We start from the raw sequence: 26,491 nt of genomic DNA on the forward strand, positions 1-26,491 counted from the left end.
ATCTGTTCCGTTTCGCGGATCTTTTGAAAAATTTGCGAATCTTTCAAAAGATCCGCGAAACGGCAAAAAATTCACGAAACGGTGAAAATGTTGTGCGGCAAAAAAAAATGTAGCCTGCTGCTATTCTTTTGTTGCCCGCAGCTATTGTTTTGTCACACAGCTATTCTTTTGTCGCTCGCGGCTATTATTTTGTTGCGCGGCCATTATTTTGTCGCGCAGCTATTCTTTTGACACCCGCGACTATTCTTTTTTGACGCGGCGACAATTTTTGGACGTGCGGCAAATTTTTCCATCTGTTTCGAGAAACAATCCGGCAATGGCGAAACGCGGAAATTCGCTGTGAATCCATGCCTGGCAAAACATTTCGCCCATCATTATAGACAAATGTTTATTAATTAAAAGCTTATTAATGGTGGCCATACATGGGTTGATAAAAGTTGTGTTGGCAGCTCATTGGATCATGTATTAAGCCCACTGATGGTAGGGCTTAATGATAGTTGGATAGTTGGAATCAAGTACAGGTACTGTTTTATTATTACAGAGAAAAGGGAATCATTTAACCATTAAATAAACCCAATAGGGCTGTTCTGCCCCAATAAGGGGTAATTATATCTTAGTTGGGATCAAGTACAGGTACTGTTTTATTATTACAGAGAAAAGGGAATCATTTAACCATTAAATAAACCCAATAGGGCTGTTCTGCCCCCAATAAGGGGTAATTATATCTTAGTTGGGATCAAGTACAGGTACTGTTTTATTATTACAGAGAAAAGGGAATCATTTAACCATTAAATAAACCCAATAGGGCTGTTCTGCCCCAATAAGGGGTAATTATATCTTAGTTGGGATCAAGTACAGGTACTTTTATTATTTCAGAGAAAAGGGAATCATTTAACCATTAAATAAACCCAATAGGGCTGTTCTGCCCCCAATAAGGGGTAATTATATGTTAGTTGGGATCAATTACAAGCTTCTGTTTTATTTCTACAGAGAAGAAGGAAATCAGTTTTAAAATTCTGAATTATTTGATTAAAATGGAGTCTATGGGAGACAGGCTTTCCGTAATTCGGAGCTTTCTGGATAATGGGTTTCCAGATAAGGGATCCTTTACCTGTATATTGTTCAATAAAACCGAGGGGGAATACAGTCTTGTAGGAATTAAAGAAAAAGTTTCAAGACTGTCTTTATACCACCAAGCTAAAGCGAATTTCCCACAATGCTTTTCATTCATATGAATCCCCCATATTCTCAACACTAGTCCTACCCCCACACCTTATAGATCTGCACCAATAAAGGGCCACCATTTCTAACTGATATTCAGGCAAATGTATAAAGTTCTTTTATATTTCTAATAGATATAAGATGGGATTTTAGATCGACTTGAATTGAAATGATTTATGGTTGCGATTGCGGCACATAATGTTTAATTAATCTGGCCATTCTGGGTTGCCCAGAAGTTCAATTAAACACAATTTAGATAGCAGAACATGTCTGAATATAATAACATTTTTGATTAGCTTGTGTAAACATTAATTAAATCTTTTCGGGGTAATTATAAAATCTATAGTTTTATAAAATTAAGGTGTGATATACTAACTAGGTTATATTTTTATTATGCAAGACGTTTATTATTTGAATCCTGGATTGCGCTTTGTGAATTGATTTTATTTTATTTGTGTCATTAACCCACACTGTTTTTGTTAAATGGAGCAGAAAAGTTGCAGTTTATTTTTTAATTTCCCCCCATGTTTGAAAAATATTTTGCTACGTTTTGTAATGAATAAGAGGAAAGTTGACCCATGATCAGCGTCAACACAGACCCAATTGTCACGTTGAGATCTCTTATATACCAGTGCCAACCAGCCAATCACAAGGGGGGGGCTAATGTGGCTGTTGGGTTAAAATGGGGCCAGAGGGGTCCACCATGACTGGGGCCCACCTGGACTTTTCTCAGTATCCCTGAGGGCCAGTCTGTTCCTGCCCACAATTGTACGTTAATTCGTTTTTAGTGAAATATTGATTGCAAAAGATATGGATTTATGAGTTATTGATACCATAGATTTCTTATATAGAAATCCATCTCTCTATCCCCTATATGTAATAAAAGGCACAAACTTTGCCCAGGAGCAGTAACCCATAGTAACCAATAAGATGCTTGCTTTTAAACAGATGATCTTAACCTCCTTCGGTTGTTATAGGTGATAAGTGTAGCAAACTTTGCTCCTTATATAACATAACCCCAAATATTCCCAAAATTTCTATTTCTTACCCTCTCTCTCACTAAATCTAACTGAAGTTAGGATACTTTATTATAATGTGTGTTTCTTGTAGGGCTTCTTACATACCAAAAAACCCCAATACTGGTCTTATGCTGTCCCATATGTCCTGGATAAATGTTCTTTATACTCTTACTACACTTCATGTGATTTTTGTATTGTTTTTTTTTAATTTTTGTGTTGGTTTCACATACCCATGATACTACATGATCCCCAACCAGTGGCTCTGGGGCAACATGTTGCTCCCCAACCCCTTGGATGTTGCTCTCAGTGCCCCCAAACCAGGGAGTTATTTTTGAATTCCTGACTTGGGGGCAAGTTTTGGTTGAATAAAAACAAGATTTCCTACCAAATAAAGCCCCTGTAAGCTGATAGGGTGCATAGAGGCCCCTAATAGCCAATCACAGCCCTTATTTGGCTCCTCCATGAACTTTTATGGTGCTTGTGTTTCTCCCCAAGTCTTTTTACATAAGTAAGTAAGGATGGGGATTCCTGCTCTATGTCTTTCCTCTTCCCCCCTCCCCACTGCAGTCCAATCTCTCTCGCTTTACCCTCTTCTGTGCTTCTTTTACCCCTATTCTCCCAATACTTGATATCTCTGAAGTCTAGCAAACCTCTCCCCAATATTAGTAGAACTAAATCAGGGTTTTAATAGACATCACCTGTACAGTTCTTGTACTGCTTTTAGTAATTACTACCTCATTTTGCTCTTTCCCTACTGGCGGTTGCCAATTCCTACCATATAATATTTGCAGCGCGGCAATGATATGAAGAACAGATGGGAAAAGTGCATAGAATTAATTTATACCATCATATTAAAATGATAACCTCTGATTAAGCCATGGGACCATCTGGTGATTATCAAAACAGGGCTAACTGGGTATTGTGATATACAGCAGGGTTGAAATAAATGTGATTATAGTAATTCTCATAAACTTTTCCATCTCCTATCCAGCAAATGCCTTTTATCAGGTCAGAAATACCAGTAAATCCAGAGCTTTAAAATATTACACTATTGAAAAAAATGCCGGCTTCCCTAAATCTGTATTTATTCATTTTCCTTTAGATTTTTCTAGTTTAAAGATCATCTAAAATGCAATTTGCTCACAGAAAAAAAATAATAATTTGGTAACAGACAGAATATATTTATAATATTTGGCCTTGACCTGGTATTTCTGTCAAAAAGACCCCTCGGCAACTGATACGTTGCATTGGTAGTGCTCAGTTAATTGCACGTGGGCACCCTGCCTGTATGTGCCATACTCCTCCTGCACTATGCTGCCTGTGTGTGCCATACTCTGCCTGCCCTACCCTGCCTGTGTGTGGCGTACTCTGCCTGCCTTATGCTGCCTGTGTGTGCCATACTCTGCTTGCCCCACCCTGCCTGTGTGTGCCATACTCTTCCTGCACTATGCTGCCTGTGTGTGCCATACTCTGTCTGCTCTACCCTGCCTGTGTGTGCCATACTCTGCTTGCCCTACCCTGCCTGTGTGTGCCATACTCTGCCTGCCCTACCTGTGTGTGCCATACTCTGCCTGCCCTATGCTGCCTGTGTGTGCCATACCATCCCTGCCCTATGCTGTCTGTGTGTGCCATACTCTTTCTGCCCTATGCTGCCTGTGTGTGCCATACCATCCCTGCCCTATGCTGTCTGTGTGTGCCATACTCTTTCTGCCCTATGCTGCCTGTGTGTGCCATGCACACAGGCAGCATAGGACAGACAGTACATACAATCTCTGCGGTGTGAACAGGTGAACAATGTGGGTGATTACAGCCTGAGCCTGAGGTGTGAACACTGCAGGGGGTGAACAATGCAGAGATTAAAAGGTGTGAACAACACAGGGGATTACATGTTGAAACAGTACAGGGGGGATTACAGCCTGAATCTGAGGTGTGAACCATGCAGGGGGGGCAGTTAATCACAGTACTGATACCATTTAAAGCTTACACAAAGGTAAGCCATCAAAGCAGCCAGAAAGGTGGGGGGGGGGCACACAGAGGGGGGGTCGTGGGCCGCCATTTGGACAGCACTAATCTAGACAATTATTGAGTTCATCCCAGATCTTAGAAAGGATAAACACCCAGATCTCCTGCATTTATTGTGTCAGTTACAACATTTCAGGTGGGTAGCCCTTTATCAGATAGGCGGTGAGATTTCAAAACATAAGGGTGAAGACACACAGAGCTACTAGTAGCAGGTACTTGTAGAGGACAGCGGGACCGTGCCCATTTTGATGTGACTGCGACTTTTTTTGACATGCTACAAATTTTTCTTGGCGAATTTTTATTGAAGTTTTGGGAAACAATTAGCCAAGGGTGAAATACGGAAATTAGCTGCAAATCCATGCCTGGTGAAATTCACTCATCACTAATATCGAGTAAGAAAAGTTGGGGGCCCCTGGACTAGTTACCAGGGCTGGCAAAAAGCACCTCTTGTTACTTTAAGAGCCAGATTTTCATTTTTTAAAATGGAAATTCAGCTTTTCTAGTGCAGAAGCACAATAGCTCTTTGCACAAGCGATGCGCCCCCCCCCCCCCCCCCCAGGACCCATTCTGAGGCTGAAGAGATAACCGTAAAATGGGTAAGGGGGTCAGCATTGGGGGCATGACCTCAGGGGCCCCCAGAAATGCTGCTGCTAACAACACAAAAATTCAAAAATATTAAATAACATTAACTTCCCATCCTATGTCAGAAAAGTCAACACAAAATAAGAAAAAAGTCTTCATTTCCATTATATAGGGGCAGATTTATCAACATTCTCATTTTCATGGTTTTAGTGGTTTTTGAAACCACAATTAAATTCAGTTTCTCTAAAAAGTGATTTATTAAATATAGATTGTAAGCTCTACGGGGCAGGGACCTCCATCCTCTTGTGTCTTTGGCTCTTACCCTCCCATATAGATTGTAAGCTCTACGGGGCAGGGACCTCCATCCTCTTGTGTCTTTGGCTCTTACCCTCCCATATAGATTGTAAGCTCTACGGGGCAGGGACCTCCATCCTCTTGTGTCTTTGGCTCTTACCCTCCCATATAGATTGTAAGCTCTACAGGGCAGGGACCTCCATCCTCTTGTGTCTTTGGCTCTTACCCTCCCATATAGATTGTAAGCTCTACGGGGCAGGGACCTCCATCCTCTTGTGTCTTTGGCTCTTACCCTCCCATATAGATTGTAAGCTCTACAGGGCAGGGACCTCCATCCTCTTGTGTCTTTGGCTCTTACCCTCCCATATAGATTGTAAGCTCTACGGGGCAGGGACCTCCATCCTCTTGTGTCTTTGGCTCTTACCCTCCCATATAGATTGTAAGCTCTACGGGGCAGGGACCTCCTTCCTCTTGTGTCTTTGGCTCTTAACTTATTGCAACTGTATCTTGTATTTATTTGTATTTATTGTTATACTTTGTATTTATCTATTATTATCTTAATAACCCCCTGTTTGTATTAATCTATTCTACTGTACAGCGCTGTGTACATAAGTAGCACTTTATAAATAAAGATATACATTAGTGATGAGCGAATCTGTCCCGTTTGTCTTTGCCATAAAATTCACGAAACGGCGAAAAATTCGGCAAACACATTTGTTTTTTGTCTATTTTTTTTTGTCGCCCGCATCTAGTGATGAGCGAATTTTTTCACCAGGCATGGATTCGCAGCGAATTTCCACATTTCGCCATTGGGGAATTGTTTGGCGACACTTCCGTGAAAATTTGCTGCAGAAAAATTTGTCACGCGGAATTTTTTTTGTTGCGCATCAAATTGGTCGCGTCAAAAAAGGTTGTGGTCGCGTCAAATCGGGCGCCTGCACTTTTTTTACACGACCGCATCCAATTTGACGCACCTGCCACCTTTTTTGACACAATTGTGCCCAATTTGACTTGACTGCACCCAATTTGACGCGCAGCAAAAAAAATATCCTCACAAAATCCATTTCTGTGGCAAATTTTCACAGAAGTTTCGCAAAACAATTTGCCAATGGCGAAATGTGGAAATTCGCTGCGAATCCATGCCTGGCTAAAAAAATTCGCTCCTCACTAGTACAGGTATAGGACCGGTTATCCAGAATGCTTGGGACCGAGGGTATTCCGGATAAGGGGTCTTTCCGTAATTTGGATCTCCATACCTTAAGTCTACTTAAAAATCAATAAAACATTAATTAAACCCAATAGGATTGTTTTGCCCCCAATAAGGATTATTTATATATTAGTTGGGATCAAGTACAGGTACTGTTTTATTATTACAGAGAAAAGGGAATCATTTAACCATGAAATAAACCCAATAGGGCTGTTCTGCCCCAATAAGGGGTAATTATATCTTAGTTGGGATCAAGTACAGGTACTGTTTTATTATTACAGAGAAAAGGGAATCATTTAACCATTAAATAACCCAATAGGGCTGTTCTGCCCCAATAAGGGGTAATTATATCTTAGTTGGGATCAAGTACAGGTACTGTTTTATTATTACAGAGAAAAGGAAATCATTTAACCATTAAATAAACCCAATAGGGCTGTTCTGCCCCCAATAAGGGGTAATTATATCTTAGTTGGGATCAAGTTCAGGTACTGTTTTATTATTACAGAGAAAATGGAATCATTTAACCATTAAATAAACCCAATAGGACTGTTCTGCCCCCAATAAGGGGTAATTATATCTTAGTTGGGATCAAGTACAGGTACTGTTTTATTATTACAGAGAAAAGGGAATCATTTAACCATTAAATAAACCCAATAGGGCTGTTCTGCCCCCAATAAGGGGTAATTATATCTTAGTTGGGATCAAGTACAGGTACTGTTTTATTATTACAGAGAAAAAGGAAATCAGTTTTAAAATTCTGAATTATTTGATTAAAATGGAGCCTATGGGAGACGGGCTTTCCGTAATTCTGGATAACGGGTTTCCGGATAAGGGGTCCGATACCTGTATACATAGAAATCAGTCTTTTAAAAAAAATACACACACACAAAGCTTTTTCGTATTGTCGCACAAATGAATCAACCCCCCAAAAACCTCTCTCTATATATTCTCTCTCTATTATATATATATATATATATATCATATTACGTAGTGAGATTGTTCATATTTTCATACATTCAACAGAATTGACTTTTTTTGGGATATTAAAAAGCAAATATGTTACACACTGCATTTTCTTAATTATGAGCAAAAAAAAAAACCTCTATTGCCGCTGACTTTGCATTCCCCTCATTTGCCTTTTGCCACTAAGACCGTAGCGTATTTTAATGCAAATTGCGGCCAGCTTATACGCCTCGGGGGATAGCCCTAGAGCAGAATGCAAGCTCAGTGTGATTTATGGAACGTTTGCCGTAGTTAGTAGATTTTATGGCCGCGACGTTACTTTTAGTTAGCCATTCTAACGGCTCCAACTTAAAAATGAAACCCTTTTAAGTGGAACAATATTTATTGTGCCATTACAAGGAAACCTCTCGGTGGAAGGAGGCACCTACCGGGGTCACATTTCAGAGGGGAGTGATACCGACAGATGGACAGGGGCGTATGAATATGTATGAGTGTTCTTATTGTGACCCCAAAAGTCACCGCTAAACACAGAGGAGGTTGAAAAATCTCATATTTTTTTCAAAGGAAATAGGAGCCTGAGGCGATTTTATTCAGTGAGTAGTTTGTTCTGCAGCGAGCGGATTGGAAAATCCAACGTTTTCTGAAAACAGCGTTTAAAATAGTGCAGAATAAAAGCAGGGGGAAATTTAATTTCCATCTTTAAAGGTAACTAAACCCCTATTCACTAATATAGTTAATCAGCTGTTTGTTTACCCAATATGGGAGGCTTGCCCTAGCACAGGCATTGTCATTAGACTTCAGTACATAACGGCTACTCTTGTCTTAGATAATCAGTATGAAAATATGCCAACAAGGGCCGATGCCTCATCCTTTATTGGCTCTTAAAATATGCTGTAAATCATGGTGCCCAGAGAAAGCAGTCCTAGCATGAATGCTAATTATTGGGAGATTTTTACTTTCCTGGGTACCCCTGGAACTATAGCAGGGTGACTGTTACCCCAATGTTTCTATATATCTGTAACCTTGTTATGGGCTAAGGGGGCCCAGCCTGAAGGCCAGTTAGGGGGGGATTTGGGGTGAGTGCTTATTTGTGCCCTGGGTACCCCTGGAACTATAGCAGGGTGACTGTTACCCCAATGTTTCTATATATCTGTAACCTTGTTATGGGCTAAGGGGGCCCAGCCTGAAGGCCAGTTAGGGGGGGATTTGGGGTGAGTGCTTATTTGTGCCCTGGGTACCCCTGGAACTATAGCAGGGTGACTGTTACCCCAATGTTTCTATATATCTGTAACCTTGTTATGGGCTAAGGGGGCCCAGCCTGAAGGCCAGTTAGGGGGGGATTTGGGGTGAGTGCTTATTTGTGCCCTGGGTACCCCTGGAACTATAGCAGGGTGACTGTTACCCCAATGTTTCTATATATCTGTAACCTTGTTATGGGCTAAGGGGGCCCAGCCTGAAGGCCAGTTAGGGGGGAGATTTGGGGTGAGTGCTTATTTGTGCCCTGGGTACCCCTGGAACTATAGCGGGGTGACTGTTACCCCAATGTTTCTATATATCTGTAACCTTGTTATGGGCTAAGGGGGCCCAGCCTGAAGGCCAGTTAGGGGGAGATTTGGGGTGAGTGCTTATTTGTGCCCTGGGTACCCCTGGAACTATAGCGGGGTGACTGTTACGGCAATGTTTGAGTAATTAATAATAATTTCAATAAGTTCAATGCAATATATCTACCTTTACTGCACTGTCCAACAAGATGACTGCTTATATTCTTGTTTCCTTTCTATCAGTGTGATCGATGTTTGCCACTATTTAATGACAAGGCTTTTCACCAAGGAGACCAAGTCAATGCATATAACTGCAGACTGTGCCAATGCAATAACCATGCAACCAAATGCCATTACAATGCTACATTAGACCCTTATCCACATGACCATGACCAAGGAGGGGGAGGAGTTTGTGAAGATTGTTCTCACAATACAACAGGTAAGTCATATTATTTTTTTTCTAAAGTTTACAATACCCACGAAAAAGTGATTCAGACACTGATAAAGACTGCAAGATTGGATAAGTTGAAGAGTTTATATGCTGAGGATTTCCCATACCAGTTGAACTGAAGAAGCTGCTCGGATGAGTAGTGAAATGTGTTCAATGATTACTCAGCAAGTCCAGTTGCTTTAGATTTATTTATACTACATATACCAGTAGGGCTCATTCACATTTGCAAGCGCAGGTGTGGTCCCCTGCAACTACCCAGCAGTCATTTGCTTATAAAACCACTTTCATCATTGGTACTTTAGTCAAGATACCCTCCTTGCACTTCCATAGAGTTGTGCTCGGCAATGCAACACCTTTTGATGCAGGGGAACCCTGGAGCCACCTCCGGAACCAGCTAGTAGGTCTGAACACCAGAAATGACAATGGACAAACTTTAAATATATGGCATTGGGCCTGATTTGCTAAGATCGCATGTGCAGTTGTGTCCATTTTGCCAAATAGGCTGCAGTTGCCGTAGGTGCAGCGCAATTAAGTCAAGAGACACGTCCCTTCGCATACAGAATGATGCGGGAATCATGGGAAAAAACAGCTGCTTGGTGGAAAAAAAACATGGCAACTGCGCTCGAAATTGCACTTCGCTCACTGCACTTGCGGATGTAAATGAGCCCTAGCAGAGGCAGGCCAAGCCGACCAGGTGTCCTAGGTGAACCGGCTGGCCACTGCTTCTTCCAACCCCCCCCCCAATACACACACGAATGCGCATTGATAGGGGAGCTCTGCGCGTAAGGCACACATTAGGGGTAAAAGAATCGGCAGTGGGGGAAAGAGATCCCGAACTAGGGGTAGGCAACAGAGGTATCTAGCGCCCCCTCACGGTTGTACCCTAGGCAGGTGCCTCTTCTGCCCACCAATAGTTTCAGCTAGTGATGAGCAAAATCTGTCCCGTTTCCCTTTGACATAAAATTTGCGAAACGGCAAGAAAATTTTGCAAAAAATTTGTGAATCGAATTTGTCGCACAATTTTATTTTGTCGCCCGCATCTATCTTTTTTGTCACCCGCATATGTTTTTTGTCACCCGCATCTATCTTTTTTTGTCACCCGCATCTATTTTTTTGTCACCTGCATCTATTTTTTTGTCACCCGCGTCTTTTTTGTCGCCTGCATCTATTTTTTTTGTCGTCTGCATCTATTTTTTTTTGTCGCCTGCATCTATTTTTTTTGTCGCCCACGTCTTTTTTGTCGGCCACATCTATTTTTTTTGTCGTCCGCGTTTTTCGTTTACGCGACTGTGTCCAATTTTGACACAACTGCGCCTTTTTTTTGCCGCGCAACAGAAAAAATTTCCACGCAACAGATTTTTTTCACTGGAGTTTCGCAAAACAATTCGCCAATGGCGAAATGCGGAAATTTGCTGCGAATCCATGCCTGGTGAGAAAATTCTCTCATCACTAGTTCCGGCCCTTACCCTTAGCATTTAAACCTCCTTCAAAGAAAGCAACTATATCAACAACAGATGTTAGGCACCCAAGGTCTATGACAAGTGTATTTTATTTTATAATGCACCCCTTAAAAGTGTCACCCCAAGGTGTGCCGGTTGAAAAACAAATGCAGTCCCAGTCAATGAAAGGCACAGATCAGTATTCTGCGCAGCTCTGTAACACGCCGGGCTGCCCATTCCTTCCTACAGATACTGCCTAATATAATAAAACAGATGGAAGTTAAATGAGGTAAAGCCGCATTTGTAACAGGTTCTTTGTTTCATATGCTCTGGGTCACTACATTGGCAGGTAGGTGTGAGAGGTGCATTAAAATGGACATTCGGAAAATGATCATTCTCTCCTAGGAATGAATTTGCTATTTCTGCAGCGAAACTTTAACGCCCCTCCGCCTTCCCTCTTACAGGGCAGCACTGCCAACTGTGCAAGGAGCATTTCTACCGAGGAGCTGGAGATGATCCCGCTGCCATCGATGTTTGCAAGCCTTGCGCCTGTAACGAGGCCGGGGCAATGGGCAAGAACATTCCTTGTCAGCAGGTACGTCGGCTGAGATAGTTGGAGATAATTTCCCTGGTAGTTACAGTAAAGTTAAATAAACATTGTCTTTGATACAATTGAACTCCAAATGATAGGAACGAATGGAAATAATCCAGCTGTTCCCAGTTACCTCTGCCTCAGTCAACATGGGGTGAATATACTGTAGTTCCAGTTCCCAAAGCAAATGGATACAATAGGGCTTGTTTATAGTTTGTCTACTAAAAAATCATTCAAACATTAAATAAACCCAATAGGATTGTTTTGCCCCCAATAAGGATTAATTATATTTTACTTGGGATCAATTACAAGGTACTGTTATATAATTACAGGTATGGGACCACTTATCCAGAATGCTCGGGATCTGGGGGTTTCCAGATAAGGGGTCTTTCCGTAATTCAGATCTCCTACCTGAAGTCTACAAAAATATTTAAACATTAATTAAACCCAATAGGGCTGTTCTGCCCCCAATAAGGGGTAATTATATCTTAGTTGGGATCAAGTACAGGTACTGTTTTATTATTACAGAGAAAAGGGAATCATTTAACCATGAAATAAACTCAATAGGGCTGTTCTGCCCCCAATAAGGGGTAATTATATCTTAGTTGGGATCAAGTACATGTACTGTTTTATTATTACAGAGAAAAGGGAATCATTTAACCATGAAATAAACCCAATAGGGCTGTTCTGCCCCCAATAAGGGGTAATTATATCTTAGTTGGGATCAAGTACAGGTACTGTTTTATTATTACAGAGAAAAGGGAATCATTTAACCATTAAATAAACCCAATGTGGCTGTTCTGCCCCCAATAAGGGGTAATTATATCTTAGTTGGGATCAAGTACAGGTACGGTTTTATTATTACAGAGAAAAGGGAATCATTTAACCATGAAATAAACCCAATAGGGCTGTTCTGCCCCAATAAGGGGTAATTATATCTTAGTTGGGATCAAGTACAGGTACTGTTTTATTATTACAGAGAAAAGGGAATCATTTAACCATGAAATAAACCCAATAGGGCTGTTCTACCCCCAATAAGGGGTAATTATATCTTAGTTGGGATCAAGTACAGGTACTGTTTTATTATTACAGAGAAAAGGGAATCATTTAACCATTAAATAAACCCAATAGGGCTGTTCTGCCCCCAATAAGGGGTAATTATATCTTAGTTGGGATCAAGTACAGGTGCTGTTTTATTATTACAGAGAAAAGGGAATCAGTTTTAAAATTCTGAATTATTTGATTAAAATGGAGTCTATGGGAGACAGGCTTTCCATAATTCGGAGCTTTCTGGATAATGGGTTTCCGGATAAGGGATCCTATACCTGTATAAGATATAAAATAAATTCCTGGGTTTTTAAAGATATACCCATAGGTCTCCTAGTCTATGGGAGATGGCCTTTCCGTAATTCGGAACTTTCTGGATAATGGGTTTCCGTATAAGGGATCCTCAACCTGTATAAGATATAAAATAAATTCCTAGGTTTTTAAAGGTATACCCATAGGCCTCCTAGTCTATGGGAGATGGCCTTTCCGTAATTCTGAACTTTCTGGATAATGGGTTTCCAGATAAGGGGTCCTTTACCTGTACAAAGAAAAAGGAAATATGTTTTAAAAATTTTTATTGTTTGATTAAAATGGAGTCTATGGGAGATGACTTTCTCATAATTTGGAAGTTTCTGGATAGCAGGTTTTTGGATAATGGATCCCATACCTGTGTTTTTAAGGCAGCATATACTGTATATCCTGTGTAAAACCAGGTTTATTCTCCATAGCATAGCAAAACCTGTCTATGGATGATATTGATTTAGTTTTTAGATTGTAGAATACTCCATGTTGGCTGTTCTGTGTTTTTTAAAGTTAACAAAGGTTTTCTATTCTATTTAGATTGGTGGTCAGTGCAAATGCAAAATGTATGTTTTCGGAAGACAGTGTGATCAGTGTATGGATGGATACTATAATCTGACAAAGTCCCAGGCTGAAGGCTGCCTTCCCTGCAGATGTAGCAGTTCGGGCACGCGTATTGGAGATGTAACATGTGACCAGTATTCGGGGCAGTGCAAGTGTAAGCCAAATTTTACTGGTAAGTTGGGGGGAAACACTGGCTGAACATTCACTGGATCCCAAGAATCACCCTACAGGCCAAACAGATGTATATAGTATGAATGGTTTTAATGTTCATGGCCACCTTCCATTGTTTGGGTTGGAACAGCTCAAACGACATAACTCAGAACTACATGAACTGAATAGGAGCTGCAGCTCATCTTCACTTCTTCATCAGCCAGTCCACCATATACCCACTGGCAAAAGAAATTTTGAAACAAGAAAGATAACCGTTAGTCCAACAGAATAACTAAATAGTCTGTTAAAACCAACCCCTGACATAGCATAGATGGCCAAACAGTAGGTCTGTTGGTGGAATTGACCAAACTTTGCAGATATTCCAATTTAACATATCAAGTTATGCCCAAAGCATCAGCTTAAGGGTAGTTAGAGTACACTTTTCTTTGAATGGTATCAGCCTGGCACAAACCAGACCATTATGGTTTTGTTTTAAAAGAATCATCCTACAAACAAGCCTTATAGGAGAAGGAAAGGTAAAAACTCAGTAATCTTTATCGGAAAGATCTATGTAAATACAGCCATAAGCACTCACATAAGTCCTCTGTCAAAAGATTTGTTGTGTCTATTTTCCTCTGCCAGAGACACCCAGCTCTCTCCTCTCTGCTGCTCCCTCCTCCCTCAAGAATGCTAAGAACTCACTCCCCCCCCTTAGGAATGTGGATCTGAGCCAATCAGCAGGAAGCCGACTCATAGGGGCACATTTACTAATCCTCTAATCCGAATCCCGAATGGGAAAAAATCGGATTGAAAAAGAAAATGTTGCAACTTTTTTGTCGATGTCGCAGGTTTTTCGTATCTTGCGCAACTTTTTCATCGCCGTCACGACTTTATCGTATTTTGCGCAATTTTTTCGTCGCCGTCGCAATTTTTTTGTATTGAGCAGTTGTAAACCGCGGAAAAATCAATCCGAATTTTTCGCGATGCGGCACAAAACGTTGCGGAAAATATACGATAACGTCGGAATGGCGACGAAAAAGTAGCGCAAAATATGAAAAAATTGCGACGGCAACGAAAAAATTTAAAAAAATGTCGATTATTTTGAAAAAAACGCATTCGGGCGTTTTCAGACGTTCGTGGATTAGTAAATGTGCCCCATAGTCTTACTAACTGAGCATGTACACCGGTCTTGGTGCAGGAGTGAGGCATTATGGGAACTTTCTTTACACAGCGCAGCGTTTTTTCTTCCTGTTTGGCTTCTGATCATGTGAACGGGAGAAATATGGGGAGACTTAAGGGCACTATTGAGGCAACTGTAGGTATGCCTGCAGCTTGAGATTAACTCTTTATTAGCTTTTCCTTCTCCTTTATGCATTTTGTGCCCTAGAGCAGTAGTCCCCAACCTTTTTTGCACCATGGACCCGTTTCAAGCAAGACAATTTTTCCAAGGACCGGGGATGGGGGGTGTGGTGCAACTAGTGCTAGTTAAATATTATATTATGCACTTTATTATTAGTATTATTACATACAGCTTAATAAAGTACTTTGGTCTTTGTCGTGATCAGTAGAAATCTTCCTGGGGTTCGCATAGCTATTGTCATGGCTGTGTAACACATCAGGGAGTTGGGATCACAGGTAACTGGGACCAGAGGTGACCCGATTCAGCACAGCCCACGGCAAGGCACCGGTCCCTGGCCCGTTGGTTGGGGACCCCTGCCCTAGAGGGCTCTTAATCATATGCTCATAGGTCTATGATTAGGTGCCTTCTAAACCATGAAACACATAAGGCTTAAATGCATCTTTCAAGCCATGATGCTCTGGTTTGTGCCAACATCTAAAGAAAAGTGAACTGAGATGTTCCAGTCTATTTAAATATATAAGATATAAAATAAATTCCTAGAATTTTTAATGGTATACCCATAGGCCTCCTGGGGAACTTTACCAGAATCCTTTGGCATTCCAGACATTACTATTTAATCTTATATTTGTATTGGCACCAACTGGATCTCACCAAAATTCCAGCTAAAATTCTGATGTTGTCACTTTAATTGTATATGAAGATTTACAGCCATCTGTGCGATGTTAGCGCTAAGGGACGTACTCTGTAGCTCTATGAATATCACCAGGGTGTTTTTTTTAATAAAAATTTTTATTTTCCAACATCAACTTTTCACTCGACAGCTTCCCACCGATGTTGTTAAAATAACATTGCTTGCTTACTGTAGGCATGTCCCTTTTGGTAAATTAGTAGATTTTCAAAACTGTTTTATGCTTAATGAGTTCTAAGCAAATCATTCCTGTGCCAGTTTTCTTATTAAACAAAATAAATGGGTTTTTTTTTTGTAACATATTTTTTGCTACGGGGTCCTTTGTGATAAATCTTTCCATTTTCCTATTATATTTCTTTGAACTGTTCCTATGAAATGCAAAATAAGTCAACATAATTCCACTGATCATGTACATTGGTTGGGTTACTTATCAAGGGCCATATAATTTTAATTTTGTAATTCAATGCCAAGCTGATTATAATACACTGCTGCCTCCAGCGTTATTTATCATGTTCCTTTACAAGACGTTCTTTTTTTGTTTGTGGCTCCCACAGGTATTTTTCAAAAATTAGATTTGATTATGGCAATTTATTACTTTCAAAATATTTGAGGAGAGCTACAAATACATAAGGACAAAATTTATCAAATGCCTGAAATACACTGCGCATATAATACACTTTGAAATGTTGATGTATGGGAATATTATGATAAAGTGAGCATGGAATTACTAGCAAACATGTCTGCTCTAAACAGAATTGAGTCTTTTGTATTTGTATTTTTTTTTGTATTTAAGTGACATTACACGCTTTGAAATGAAAACTGATTATTTTCCACATCTTGAGTATTTGTGACGGGTTAAACATTTCAGATTCGAACATTTGTTGTTGACGTAAACAGTAAAAGATTCTTTATTATTTGATATTGTCAAAATGTTCTAAATACTTAAGCTCCTATTCTATCAATTTAGTTTTCCCTTTGTCCGGAAACACATTATCCAAAAAGTTCTGAATTCCGGAAAGGCCATCTCCCATAGACTTCGTCATTTTGATCAAATAATTAACATTTTTAAAAATGATTTCCTTTTTCTCTGTAATATTAAAACAGTACCTGTACTTGATCCCAACTAAGATATAATTACCCCTTATTGGGGGCAGAACAGCCCTATTGGGTTTATTTAATGGTTAAATGATTCCCTTTTCTCTGTAATAATAAAACAGTACCTGTACTTGATCCCAACTAAGATATAATTACCCCTTATTGGGGGCAGAACAGCCCTATTGGGTTTATTTCATGGTTAAATGATTCCCTTTTCTCTGTAATAATAAAACAGTACCTGTACTTGATCCCAACTAAGATATAATTACCCCTTATTGGGGGCAGAACAGCCCTATTGGGTTTATTTAATGGTTAAATGATTCCCTTTTCTCTGTAATAATAAAACAGTACCTGTACTTGATCCCAACTAAGATATAATTACCCCTTATTGGGGCAGAACAGCCCTATTGGGTTTATTTAATGGTTAAATGATTCCCTTTTCTCTGTAATAATAAAACAGTACCTGTACTTGATCCCAACTAAGATATAATTACCCCTTATTGGGGGCAGAACAGTCCTATTGGGTTTATTTAATGGTTAAATGATTCCCTTTTCTCTGTAATATTAAAACAGTACCTGTACTTGATCCCAACTAAGATATAATTACCCCTTATTGGGGGCAGAACAGCCCTATTGGGTTTATTTAATGGTTAAATGATTCCCTTTTCTCTGTAATAATAAAACAGTACCTGTACTTGATCCCAACTAAGATATAATTACCCCTTATTGGGGGCAGAACAATCCTATTGGGTTTATTTAATGGTTAAATGATTCCCTTTTCTCTGTAATAATAAACAGTACCTGTACTTGATCCCAACTAAGATATAATTACCCCTTATTGGGGGCAGAACAATCCTATTGGGTTTATTTAATGGTTAAATGATTCCCTTTTCTCTGTAATAATAAAACAGTACCTGTACTTGATCCCAACTAAGATATAATTACCCCTTATTGGGGGCAGAACAGCCCTATTGGGTTTATTTCATGGTTAAATGATTCCCTTTTCTCTGTAATAATAAAACAGTACCTGTACTTGATCCCAACTAAGATATAATTACCCCTTATTGGGGGCAGAACAGCCCTATTGGGTTTATTTCATGGTTAAATGATTCCCTTTTCTCTGTAATAATAAAACAGTACCTGTACTTGATCCCAACTAAGATATAATTACCCCTTATTGGGGGCAGAACAGCCCTATTGGGTTTATTTCATGGTTAAATGATTCCCTTTTCTCTGTAATAATAAAACAGTACCTGTACTTGATCCCAACTAAGATATAATTACCCCTTATTGGGGCAGAACAGCCCTATTGGGTTTATTTAATGGTTAAATGATTCCCTTTTCTCTGTAATAATAAAACAGTACCTGTACTTGATCCCAACTAAGATATAATTACCCCTTATTGGGGGCAGAACAGCCCTATTGGGTTTATTTCATGGTTAAATGATTCCCTTTTCTCTGTAATAATAAAACAGTACCTGTACTTGATCCCAACTAAGATATAATTACCCCTTATTGGGGGCAGAACAGCCCTATTGGGTTTATTTCATGGTTAAATGATTCCCTTTTCTCTGTAATAATAAAACAGTACCTGTACTTGATCCCAACTAAGATATAATTACCCCTTATTGGGGGCAGAACAGCCCTATTGGGTTTATTTCATGGTTAAATGATTCCCTTTTCTCTGTAATAATAAAACAGTACCTGTACTTGATCCCAACTAAGATATAATTACCCCTTATTGGGGCAGAACAGCCCTATTGGGTTTATTTCATGGTTAAATGATTCCCTTTTCTCTGTAATAATAAAACAATACCTGTACTTGATCCCAACACACTGTGCACCTATTAGGACTGAATGCTGGATTCTCCCCTTGCTTGGGGCTTAGGGTTGCTGCATCTGGGCCACCAACATTTCCTGGTGAGTCTGCTGGAGGTTTTTGAAACCCTTTCTGCAATAGAGAGATTGGAGGTGATCTGACAGGATGAACTCGGGGTTTAAGAATCTGAGCCATTTGCTTAATTACCTGCAGCAGATGTTTTAGTCAAATGATATGAGTTTTAGTAGATATTGACTGGTTTGGTAATGACTAGAACCTTTTGCAACTAACACTAGTGATGAGCGAATCTGTCCCGTTTGGCATAAAATTCGCGAAACGGCAAGAAAATTTGCAAATCGGCAATAAATTTGCGAAATGCATTTGCCACATTTCGATCACGTTTTTGTCGTCCGCGTCTTTTTTTGTCACCCACACTTTTTTTGACGTGACCGCGCCAAATTTGACGCACAACAAATATTTTTTACGCACGCCCTTTTTTTCCTGCGACAAATTTGACAGAAGTTTCCCGAAACAATTCGCCAATGGTGAAATGCGGAAATTCGCTGCGAATCCAGGCCTGGCGAATTCACTCATTATTAACTAACACCAGACTCAATACAATAATCTTCTTTTTCAATATAAATCTCTCACCAAAGTAAAATGTTGCATTTATTGGTATTGCCACAGGACTGGGCACAACCACAGGTTTACTGATCTACAACTAGTAAAGAGCGAATCTGTCTCGTTTTGCTTCTCCATTAAATTCGCGAAACGGCAAGAAAATTCGCGAAACTGCAAATAATTTGCGAAACGCAATTGTCTCGCAGCCCGTGTCTTTTTTATTACCCGCGTCTGGTTTTTTTGTCACACGCGCTTTTTGACAATACTGCACCCAATTTGGATACAAACACACCCTTTGTTGTTGTAGCCGCACCCACTTTGACGCAACCACACCCTTTTTTACGCTATCGTACCCAATTTGGACGCGACCACACCCTTTTTTGAAACAACCACACCCAATTTGATGCAACCACACCCTTTGTTGACGTGACCGCACCCAATTTGATGCAACCACACCCTTTTTTACGCTACCATACCCAATTTGGACGCGGCCACACCCTTTTTTGAAACAACCACACCCAATTTGACGCAACCACACCCTTTGTTGACGTGACTGCACCCAATTTGATGCGACCACACCCTTTTTTACGTGACCGTGCCCGATTTGATGTGCAACAAAAAAAAAAATTCTGCTCAACAAATTTTTCCGCAGCGAATTTTCACAGATGTTTCGCGAAACAATTCGCCAGTTGCCAAATGCGAAAATTCACTGCGAATCCATGCCTGGCGAAAAAACTTGCTCATCACTATCTACAACTGATAAACCAATATCTGTGCAAGAAATAGTGACTGTATCCCTTACTGGCAAACCCTATATACAGAGCAGTATAGTTACATAGTTACATAGGGTTGAAAAAAGACCAGAGTCCATCAAGTTCAACCCATCCAAGTAAACCCAGCACCCACACCCCTATACTTACCAATCTATACACTCACATACATAAACTATATATACACCCACTAATACTAAGGGGCAAATTTACTAACCCACAAACGGGCCGAATGCGTCCGATTGCGTTTTTTTCGTAATGATCGGTAATTTTGCGATTTTTTTCGGCGTCTTTACGATTTTTGCGTAAAAACGCGAGTTTTTCGGCGTCTTTACGATTTTTGCATAAAAACGCGAGTTTTTCGGCGTCTTTACGATTTTTGCGTAAAAACGCGAGTTTTTCGTAGCGCAAAGTCGAGATTTTTTCGTAGCGTTAAAACTTGCGCGAAACGTCGCGCCTTTTAAGTTTTAACACTACGTAAAAGGCGCGACTTTGCGCGCAAGTGTTAACGCTACGAAAAAATCGCGACTTTGCGCAACTTTCGTAATGGCTACGAAAAACTCGCCTTTTTACGCAAAAATCGTAAAGACGCCGAAAAAAAATCGCAAAAAATACGAAAAAACCGCAAAATGTTCGTTTCCAATCGGAATTTTTCCAATTCGGATTCGAAATCGTGTCTTAGTAAATCAGCCCCTAAGTGTAGATATTAGTATCACAATAGGATATTCTGCTTGTTCAAGAACTCATCCAGGCCCTTATGGTTCCTATAAACTCCGAAGGCACGATTGCAGGCTCGGATTTGTGGAGAGGCCACAAAGGCCCAGGCCTAGTGCGGCAGAAGTGTAGGGGCGGGACCTCTCCCCACTGCTCTGTATGGGAGTTTAAAGGAGCGCATGCGCACTCGTGGCTGGCGCAGGGGGGGGGGTGTCGCACGTTCGCGCATGCGCACTGGTGGAGGGGGGGGCGACTAACAGGGGCGGCCTTGGGGCGCCCAAAAGACAAATCCGGCCCTGCACGATTGTATAATATAGGAAGGTATATTCCCTGCCACTCAGTGCCATTGTCAAGGCCACGGTCCTAAATTAAAACTTCTCTCTAAATTAAATTGCGTCGAGAAACATCTCATTCCATCTGTACGATGGCAAGCTGGAATTTAGTGCTACTATCTCTTAAATTTCCGAATGAAAAGCAATTGGGAGAGTGATTACAATAAAAATACAAGTGCGCCGCAGCAGAATCAAATGCCCTTTTGAAATAATGCAATTCATAAGAGTAAAGAGGCAGAGAATGCATTTAATGCCAAACACGCTAACTCCTTGTGATGCCCCTTAGGCCTTTGTCAGTCTCGTTAGGAATAGATTACCTGTCAGGAATATGTATGGCATATTCAAATAAGCACGGCGCATATTTTTAAAACACGATATGAATCCATGTAGGCCAATTGTAATAGTTCAAAATGAATCATAATTCTTGTTAACAATACATTTATTTTTACGATTTCCAGCAGCAGTGGCCCCTTCTTTATTTTCCTTATTGAAATTAAATGATATGCCTTGGGTGAGCCATTCATCATTCCTTAAGGAACTTGCCTTCTGTTGAAGAGTTCTTGGATTTTTTTTATCCCTATACATTATGTATTTCTATCCAATTTAAGAGATGCTTTTTCTCCACGTGCATTTCTGAATGCATTCTCTGTATGTTTACGTATATTAGATCTGTAATGCTTTCTTGTCACTCTAATATATATATATATTTATAATATATTGTATTATACCGATACTAAATATAACTTAACATGATATTACAAAGTAGAAGAAATACTCACTAGATAAAGCTTCTTATGTTGAGGGTATCTATTCTGTGCATTTTTTATTCAACTTCAACCCATGCTTTTGTAGGGACCCATAGGATTAAATGGTCCCTATGGCTTTAAATCCCTACAGGTTCAGTTCCCTTAGTTGCTGGGCAGAAGGGAATGTATCTAAGTAAGTTCATTAACATAGGTGTGCTATTGGTTACAAGGTATGGTGACCACTTCCTGCCTCACTTTGGTATAGTGCTGGGAAAGCAGAGGCACTTTCCTGTTTGCTTCCACCTGAGGAACAGGGTGGAGCTGTGAGCCCAGGGCATGGGCCCAGTGAAGTTGGGGAACAGGGCCCCGTGAATGAGGCATTAGATAGAGGCAGGTGTAGCTCCCTGTATAGTACCACTCTAGGGGTGTAAGGCAGTTAGGGCTGGGCCCCCGTACCAGTACCACTCAAGGGGTGTAAGGCAGTTAGGGTTGGGCCCCCGTACCAGTACCACTCAAGGGGTGTAAGGCAGTTAGGGTTGGGCCCCCGTACCAGTACCACTCTAGGGGTGTAAGGCAGTTAGGGCTGGGCCCCCGTACCAGTACCACTCTAGGGGTGTAAGGCAGTTAGGGTTGGGCCCCCGTACCAGTACCACTCTAGGGGTGTAAGGCAGTTAGGGTTGGGCCCCCGTACCAGTACCACTCTAGGGGTGTAAGGCAGTTAGGGCTGGGCCCCCGTACCAGTACCACTCTAGGGGTGTAAGGCAGTTAGGGCTGAGCTAGAAAGAACAGTTCTGAGCTCTTACATAGGACTTACAGTTTTGGAGGTATCTCCCCCAGGCCATATTGCCTGTAGTGTAGAGATCCCAGTGAATAGGGAATCAGGATAGAGAATTCCCTGAGGGATCCACTACGGGGTGTCGCAGAGGTGAAGTGAGATTCCTGCCAAGTCTGTACTCAGGGGAGTGTCAGTCTGTATATACACTCTGTATGTGGTGTTGCCAGTACCACTGGCCTCTGAGAAGCTGTATTGTGAGTAACCCTGTGGGTGTTTAATAAACACTTATTATTTTGTTAATTGAAAGAACCTCTGGCGCCCTCTGTTTTCATTTTTGTGCATAGCAGCAAGAGAGGTGTAGTTGCACAACACCCTCACCTTCCTCTTCCACTTAGCGAAGGCCCATTCTGGGTAAGAGAGTACAGTGTAACCCATGTTCTACTGGTACTAGTCCGGGAAGGCAGCTATTGAGCTAAAATAGAGGTTACACTTTTTTTTTTTTTTTAAATATATTGAGGCACCATTGGGGGATTTCTCTGAAGGGTGAGGTCTTAGTACAACTGTAGATGTGAACTGTAATGGCAACCAGCTTAAGTTGATCCATCATATATGGAGATCCAGTGAAGCTCTTAGAAAGGAAGCTATAAACCTGGAGGACTGCATCCGGCCAGGGGTCCTCCAACTGCATATTTTTGTTCTAGAAGACTATTTTGAACCCCCCAATGTTCTAATGGAGTTTGATGACCTTCAATTACAGTAATACAGATGAAGATATATCTAACATAAACCATAAACTTAATCATTGCCTTCATACCAGTCACTGGTCAATATCTACACTAGGTCCAGCTGATTTAAGACTTTACTACCAAAAAGAAAACTCAGGTTAGATTTTACTCCTGTTTTTAACAGTAGAAGAAGAGATTAGCGCTTTAGAATTCTGTAGATCAAGGAGGTCACTTGCACTTCATAAGAACTGCTTGCAACTGCAAGGCATCAGGCTGGGGGTACAATAGCCATTGTTTTAAGGGGAGCAATGTGTGTAGCATCAAAAAAGTTGCTGGCGTGCCATTAATTAGGAGCTAGTCAGTTCCACGTATAGGCACAACACATAAAGGGAATTCTAGAAGTAACACCAAATGGGACCTTGTGTGGAAAGAGCTTAAGGGGTAATCTAATAAAAGGCATTTAATTTGCTCAGATGCAGTAACCCATAACAACCAATCAGCAGGAAGCATTTACTAGTCACCTGCTTAAAAGCAAACATCTTATTGGTTGCTATGGGTTACTTCTCCTTGGCAAAATGTGGGGGTAACTAGAGCCTTGTCCTGATAATTACATGAACTTGATTGTTTCATTACCAAAAAAGTGTTCCTACCACTATATAACAGGAACCATTGCATCATGATTGATAGTTACATAGATATGTAAATGAGATTTATTCATCAGAGTTGAGGTAAAATGATCATGTTTGGTTTGTCGAAAATTTGTTAAACCAGAAAAGTTTACAAAACTGCAAAATATCAGATAACCTATTGTATTGTATCTCCTACTCCCATGTAACTGGAAGAGTCCCAAGCTGGACTTGGATTTCTTACTATTGAGTGCTATTCTGATACCTACTGGGAGCTGCTATCTTGCTCCCTTCCCATTGTTCTGCTGATCGGCTGCTGGGGGTGAGGGGGGGATATCACTCCAACTTGCAGCGCAGCAGTAAAGTGTGCCTGAGTCTGAGCTTTCAGAAGGAGCCAGCGCTACACATTAGAACTGCTTTCAGCTAACCTATTGTTTCTCCTACTCCCATGTAACTAGAGGAGTCCCAAGCCGGACTTGGATTTCTTACTATTGAGTGCTATTCTGATATCTACTGGGAGCTGCTATCTTGCTCCCTTCCCATTGTTCTGCTGATCGGCTGCTGGGGGGTGGGCGATATCACTCCAACTTGCAGCGCAGCAGTAAAGTGTGCCTGAGTCTGAGCTTTCAGCCAGCGCTACACATTAGAACTGCTTTCAGCTAACCTATTGTTTCTCCTACTCCCATGTAACTGGAGGAGTCCCAAGCCGGACTTGGATTTCTTACTATTGAGTGCTATTCTGATACCTGCTGGGAGCTGCTATCTTGCTCCCTTCCCATTGTTCTTCTGATCGGCTGCTGGGGGTGGGGGGGGGAATATCACTCCAACTTGCAGCGCAGCAGTAAAGTGTGCCTGAGTCTGAGCTTTCAGAAGGAGCCAGCGCTACACATTAGAACTGCTTTCAGCTAACCTATTGTTTCTCCTACTCCCATGTAACTGGAGGAGTCCCAAGCCGGACTTGGATTTCTTACTATTGAGTGCTATTCTGATACCTACTGGGAGCTGCTATCTTGCTCCCTTCCCATTGTTCTGCTGATCGGCTGCTGGGGGGGAGGGGGGGATATCACTCCAACTTGCAGCGCAGCAGTAAAGTGTGACTGAGTCTGAGCTTTCAGAAGGAGCCGGCGCTACACATTAGAACTGCTTTCAGATAACCTATTGTTTCTCCTACTCCCATGTAACTGGAGGAGTCCCAAGCCGGACTTGGATTTCTTACTATTGAGTGCTATTCTGATACCTACTGGGAGCTGCTATCTTGCTCCTTTCCCTTGTAAACTTTAAAATGCTAACCAGTGACATCACTAGGCAAAACTATTTGAAATCTATTGGAAAAATGAACATTTTAATCTATAGGCACTTTTGCAGCTGAATATGCACTGGATATACATCACCCCAGAATATTTGCCCCTCTCGTGACAATAAAATAGTGTCATTTATATTGTCCCTCGTTAAGGTTTTCAGTGTGTGTTTTTGCAAAAATCAATCTGATAATGTTAAAGCACTTAAAATTAATACCTAATAAAAATGGGGTCTTAAAAATGTGCAGACATCCAAAATCTGCATAAGAGCAAATGAGAGCAGCAATTTCTAAATTGAACATAGGAAGCACTGGGATTAATATTTGAAATTCACTGATATTTTTCATTTTACTCATTTCCCCATTGTGTTAACCCTTTTGTTGAATTTTTTTCATTTTGTTCCATAAACGCTTTGACAAAAAATTTGCTTTTGTTGCGTGATTTTTTTGATGTGCAGGGCCTTTTTGACATTTTTTTCGTGCCCATTTTGACGTGACTGTGACTTTTTTTGATGCACAACAAATTTTTCCACGGCGAATTTTCATGGAAGTTTCCCGAAACAATAGCCAATGGCGAAATGCTGAAATTCACTGCAAATCTATGCAAAGACAAAAAAACTATAGAAATTAGGGATTCGCAAAACAGCAAGAAAATTCGTGAAACGGGCAAAAATTTGTCACACAATTTTTTTTGTTGTCGCCCTTGTTTTTTTTTCGCCAGCATTTTTTTTTGTCACCCGCTTTTTTTCTATGCGACCGCACCTTGTTTTACACGACCGCCCCCTTTTTTACGCAACCACACCCAAATTTGTCGCCACCAAGCTCAATTTGATGCGCAATGATTTTTTTTGACAGGTGACGAATTTTTCCACAGTGACTTTTCATAGAAGTTTTACGGAACAATTCGCCAATGGCCAAATGCGGAAATTTGCTGCTAATCCATGCCTTGTGAAAAAATTTGCTCATCACTAGTAGAAATATATTGTGAATAGTGATGAGTGAATTTTTTTGGCAGGCACGGATTTGCAGCAAATTTCCACATTTCGCCATTGGCAAAAATTGTTTTGCAAAACTTCAGTGAAAATTTGCCGTGGAAAACTTCGTTGTGCAGCAAAAAAAGTCATTATCACATCAAAATGGGCGCAGATACATCAAAAAAAGATGCAATGGACAAAAAAAGACAGATTTTTCTGCCATTTTGCGAATTTTTCGGCAAAGCATAACAAGACAGATTTGCTGATCACATATACACAAATGTATAGAAATGATGAGGTGCCTATATCTACTGTACGTTTTTAGCCTATAAAAGCTTCATTCGGTTTTGGGGTGATTACAGCTCCCAGGCAGGCCAGAATGGTGGAGTCTTTTTGTACAAAAACAATTCCATATTCAAAGTATCTATTGCTTTATCATTTTATTTTATTTTTTTATTTTGGGGGAGAATTTGTGTTTGCCGTTTGGACACAATGGCAATCTGTACTTAGTAAACACACGGTTAACCAGCTTTTTGTTCTTCTAGGTTACTTTTCTT

The 26,491-nt window shown here is 40.6% G+C and overlaps 1 protein-coding gene across 1 annotated transcript in view; it reads left to right on the forward strand.

Moving 5' to 3' along the window:
* Positions 1-26,491, forward strand: part of ush2a (usherin) — a 510,724-nt gene that overhangs the window by 64,993 nt on the left and 419,240 nt on the right. Inside the window, exons 9-11 of the mRNA XM_031902040.1 lie at positions 9,093-9,288; positions 11,204-11,334; positions 13,219-13,414. Of these exons, the coding sequence (XP_031757900.1) occupies positions 9,093-9,288; positions 11,204-11,334; positions 13,219-13,414 (523 nt within the window). The remainder of the gene's footprint in view (positions 1-9,092; positions 9,289-11,203; positions 11,335-13,218; positions 13,415-26,491) is intronic.

The sequence above is a fragment of the Xenopus tropicalis genome, chromosome 5 (genome assembly GCF_000004195.4).
Source record: "Xenopus tropicalis strain Nigerian chromosome 5, UCB_Xtro_10.0, whole genome shotgun sequence".
NCBI lineage: Eukaryota > Metazoa > Chordata > Amphibia > Anura > Pipidae > Xenopus > Xenopus tropicalis.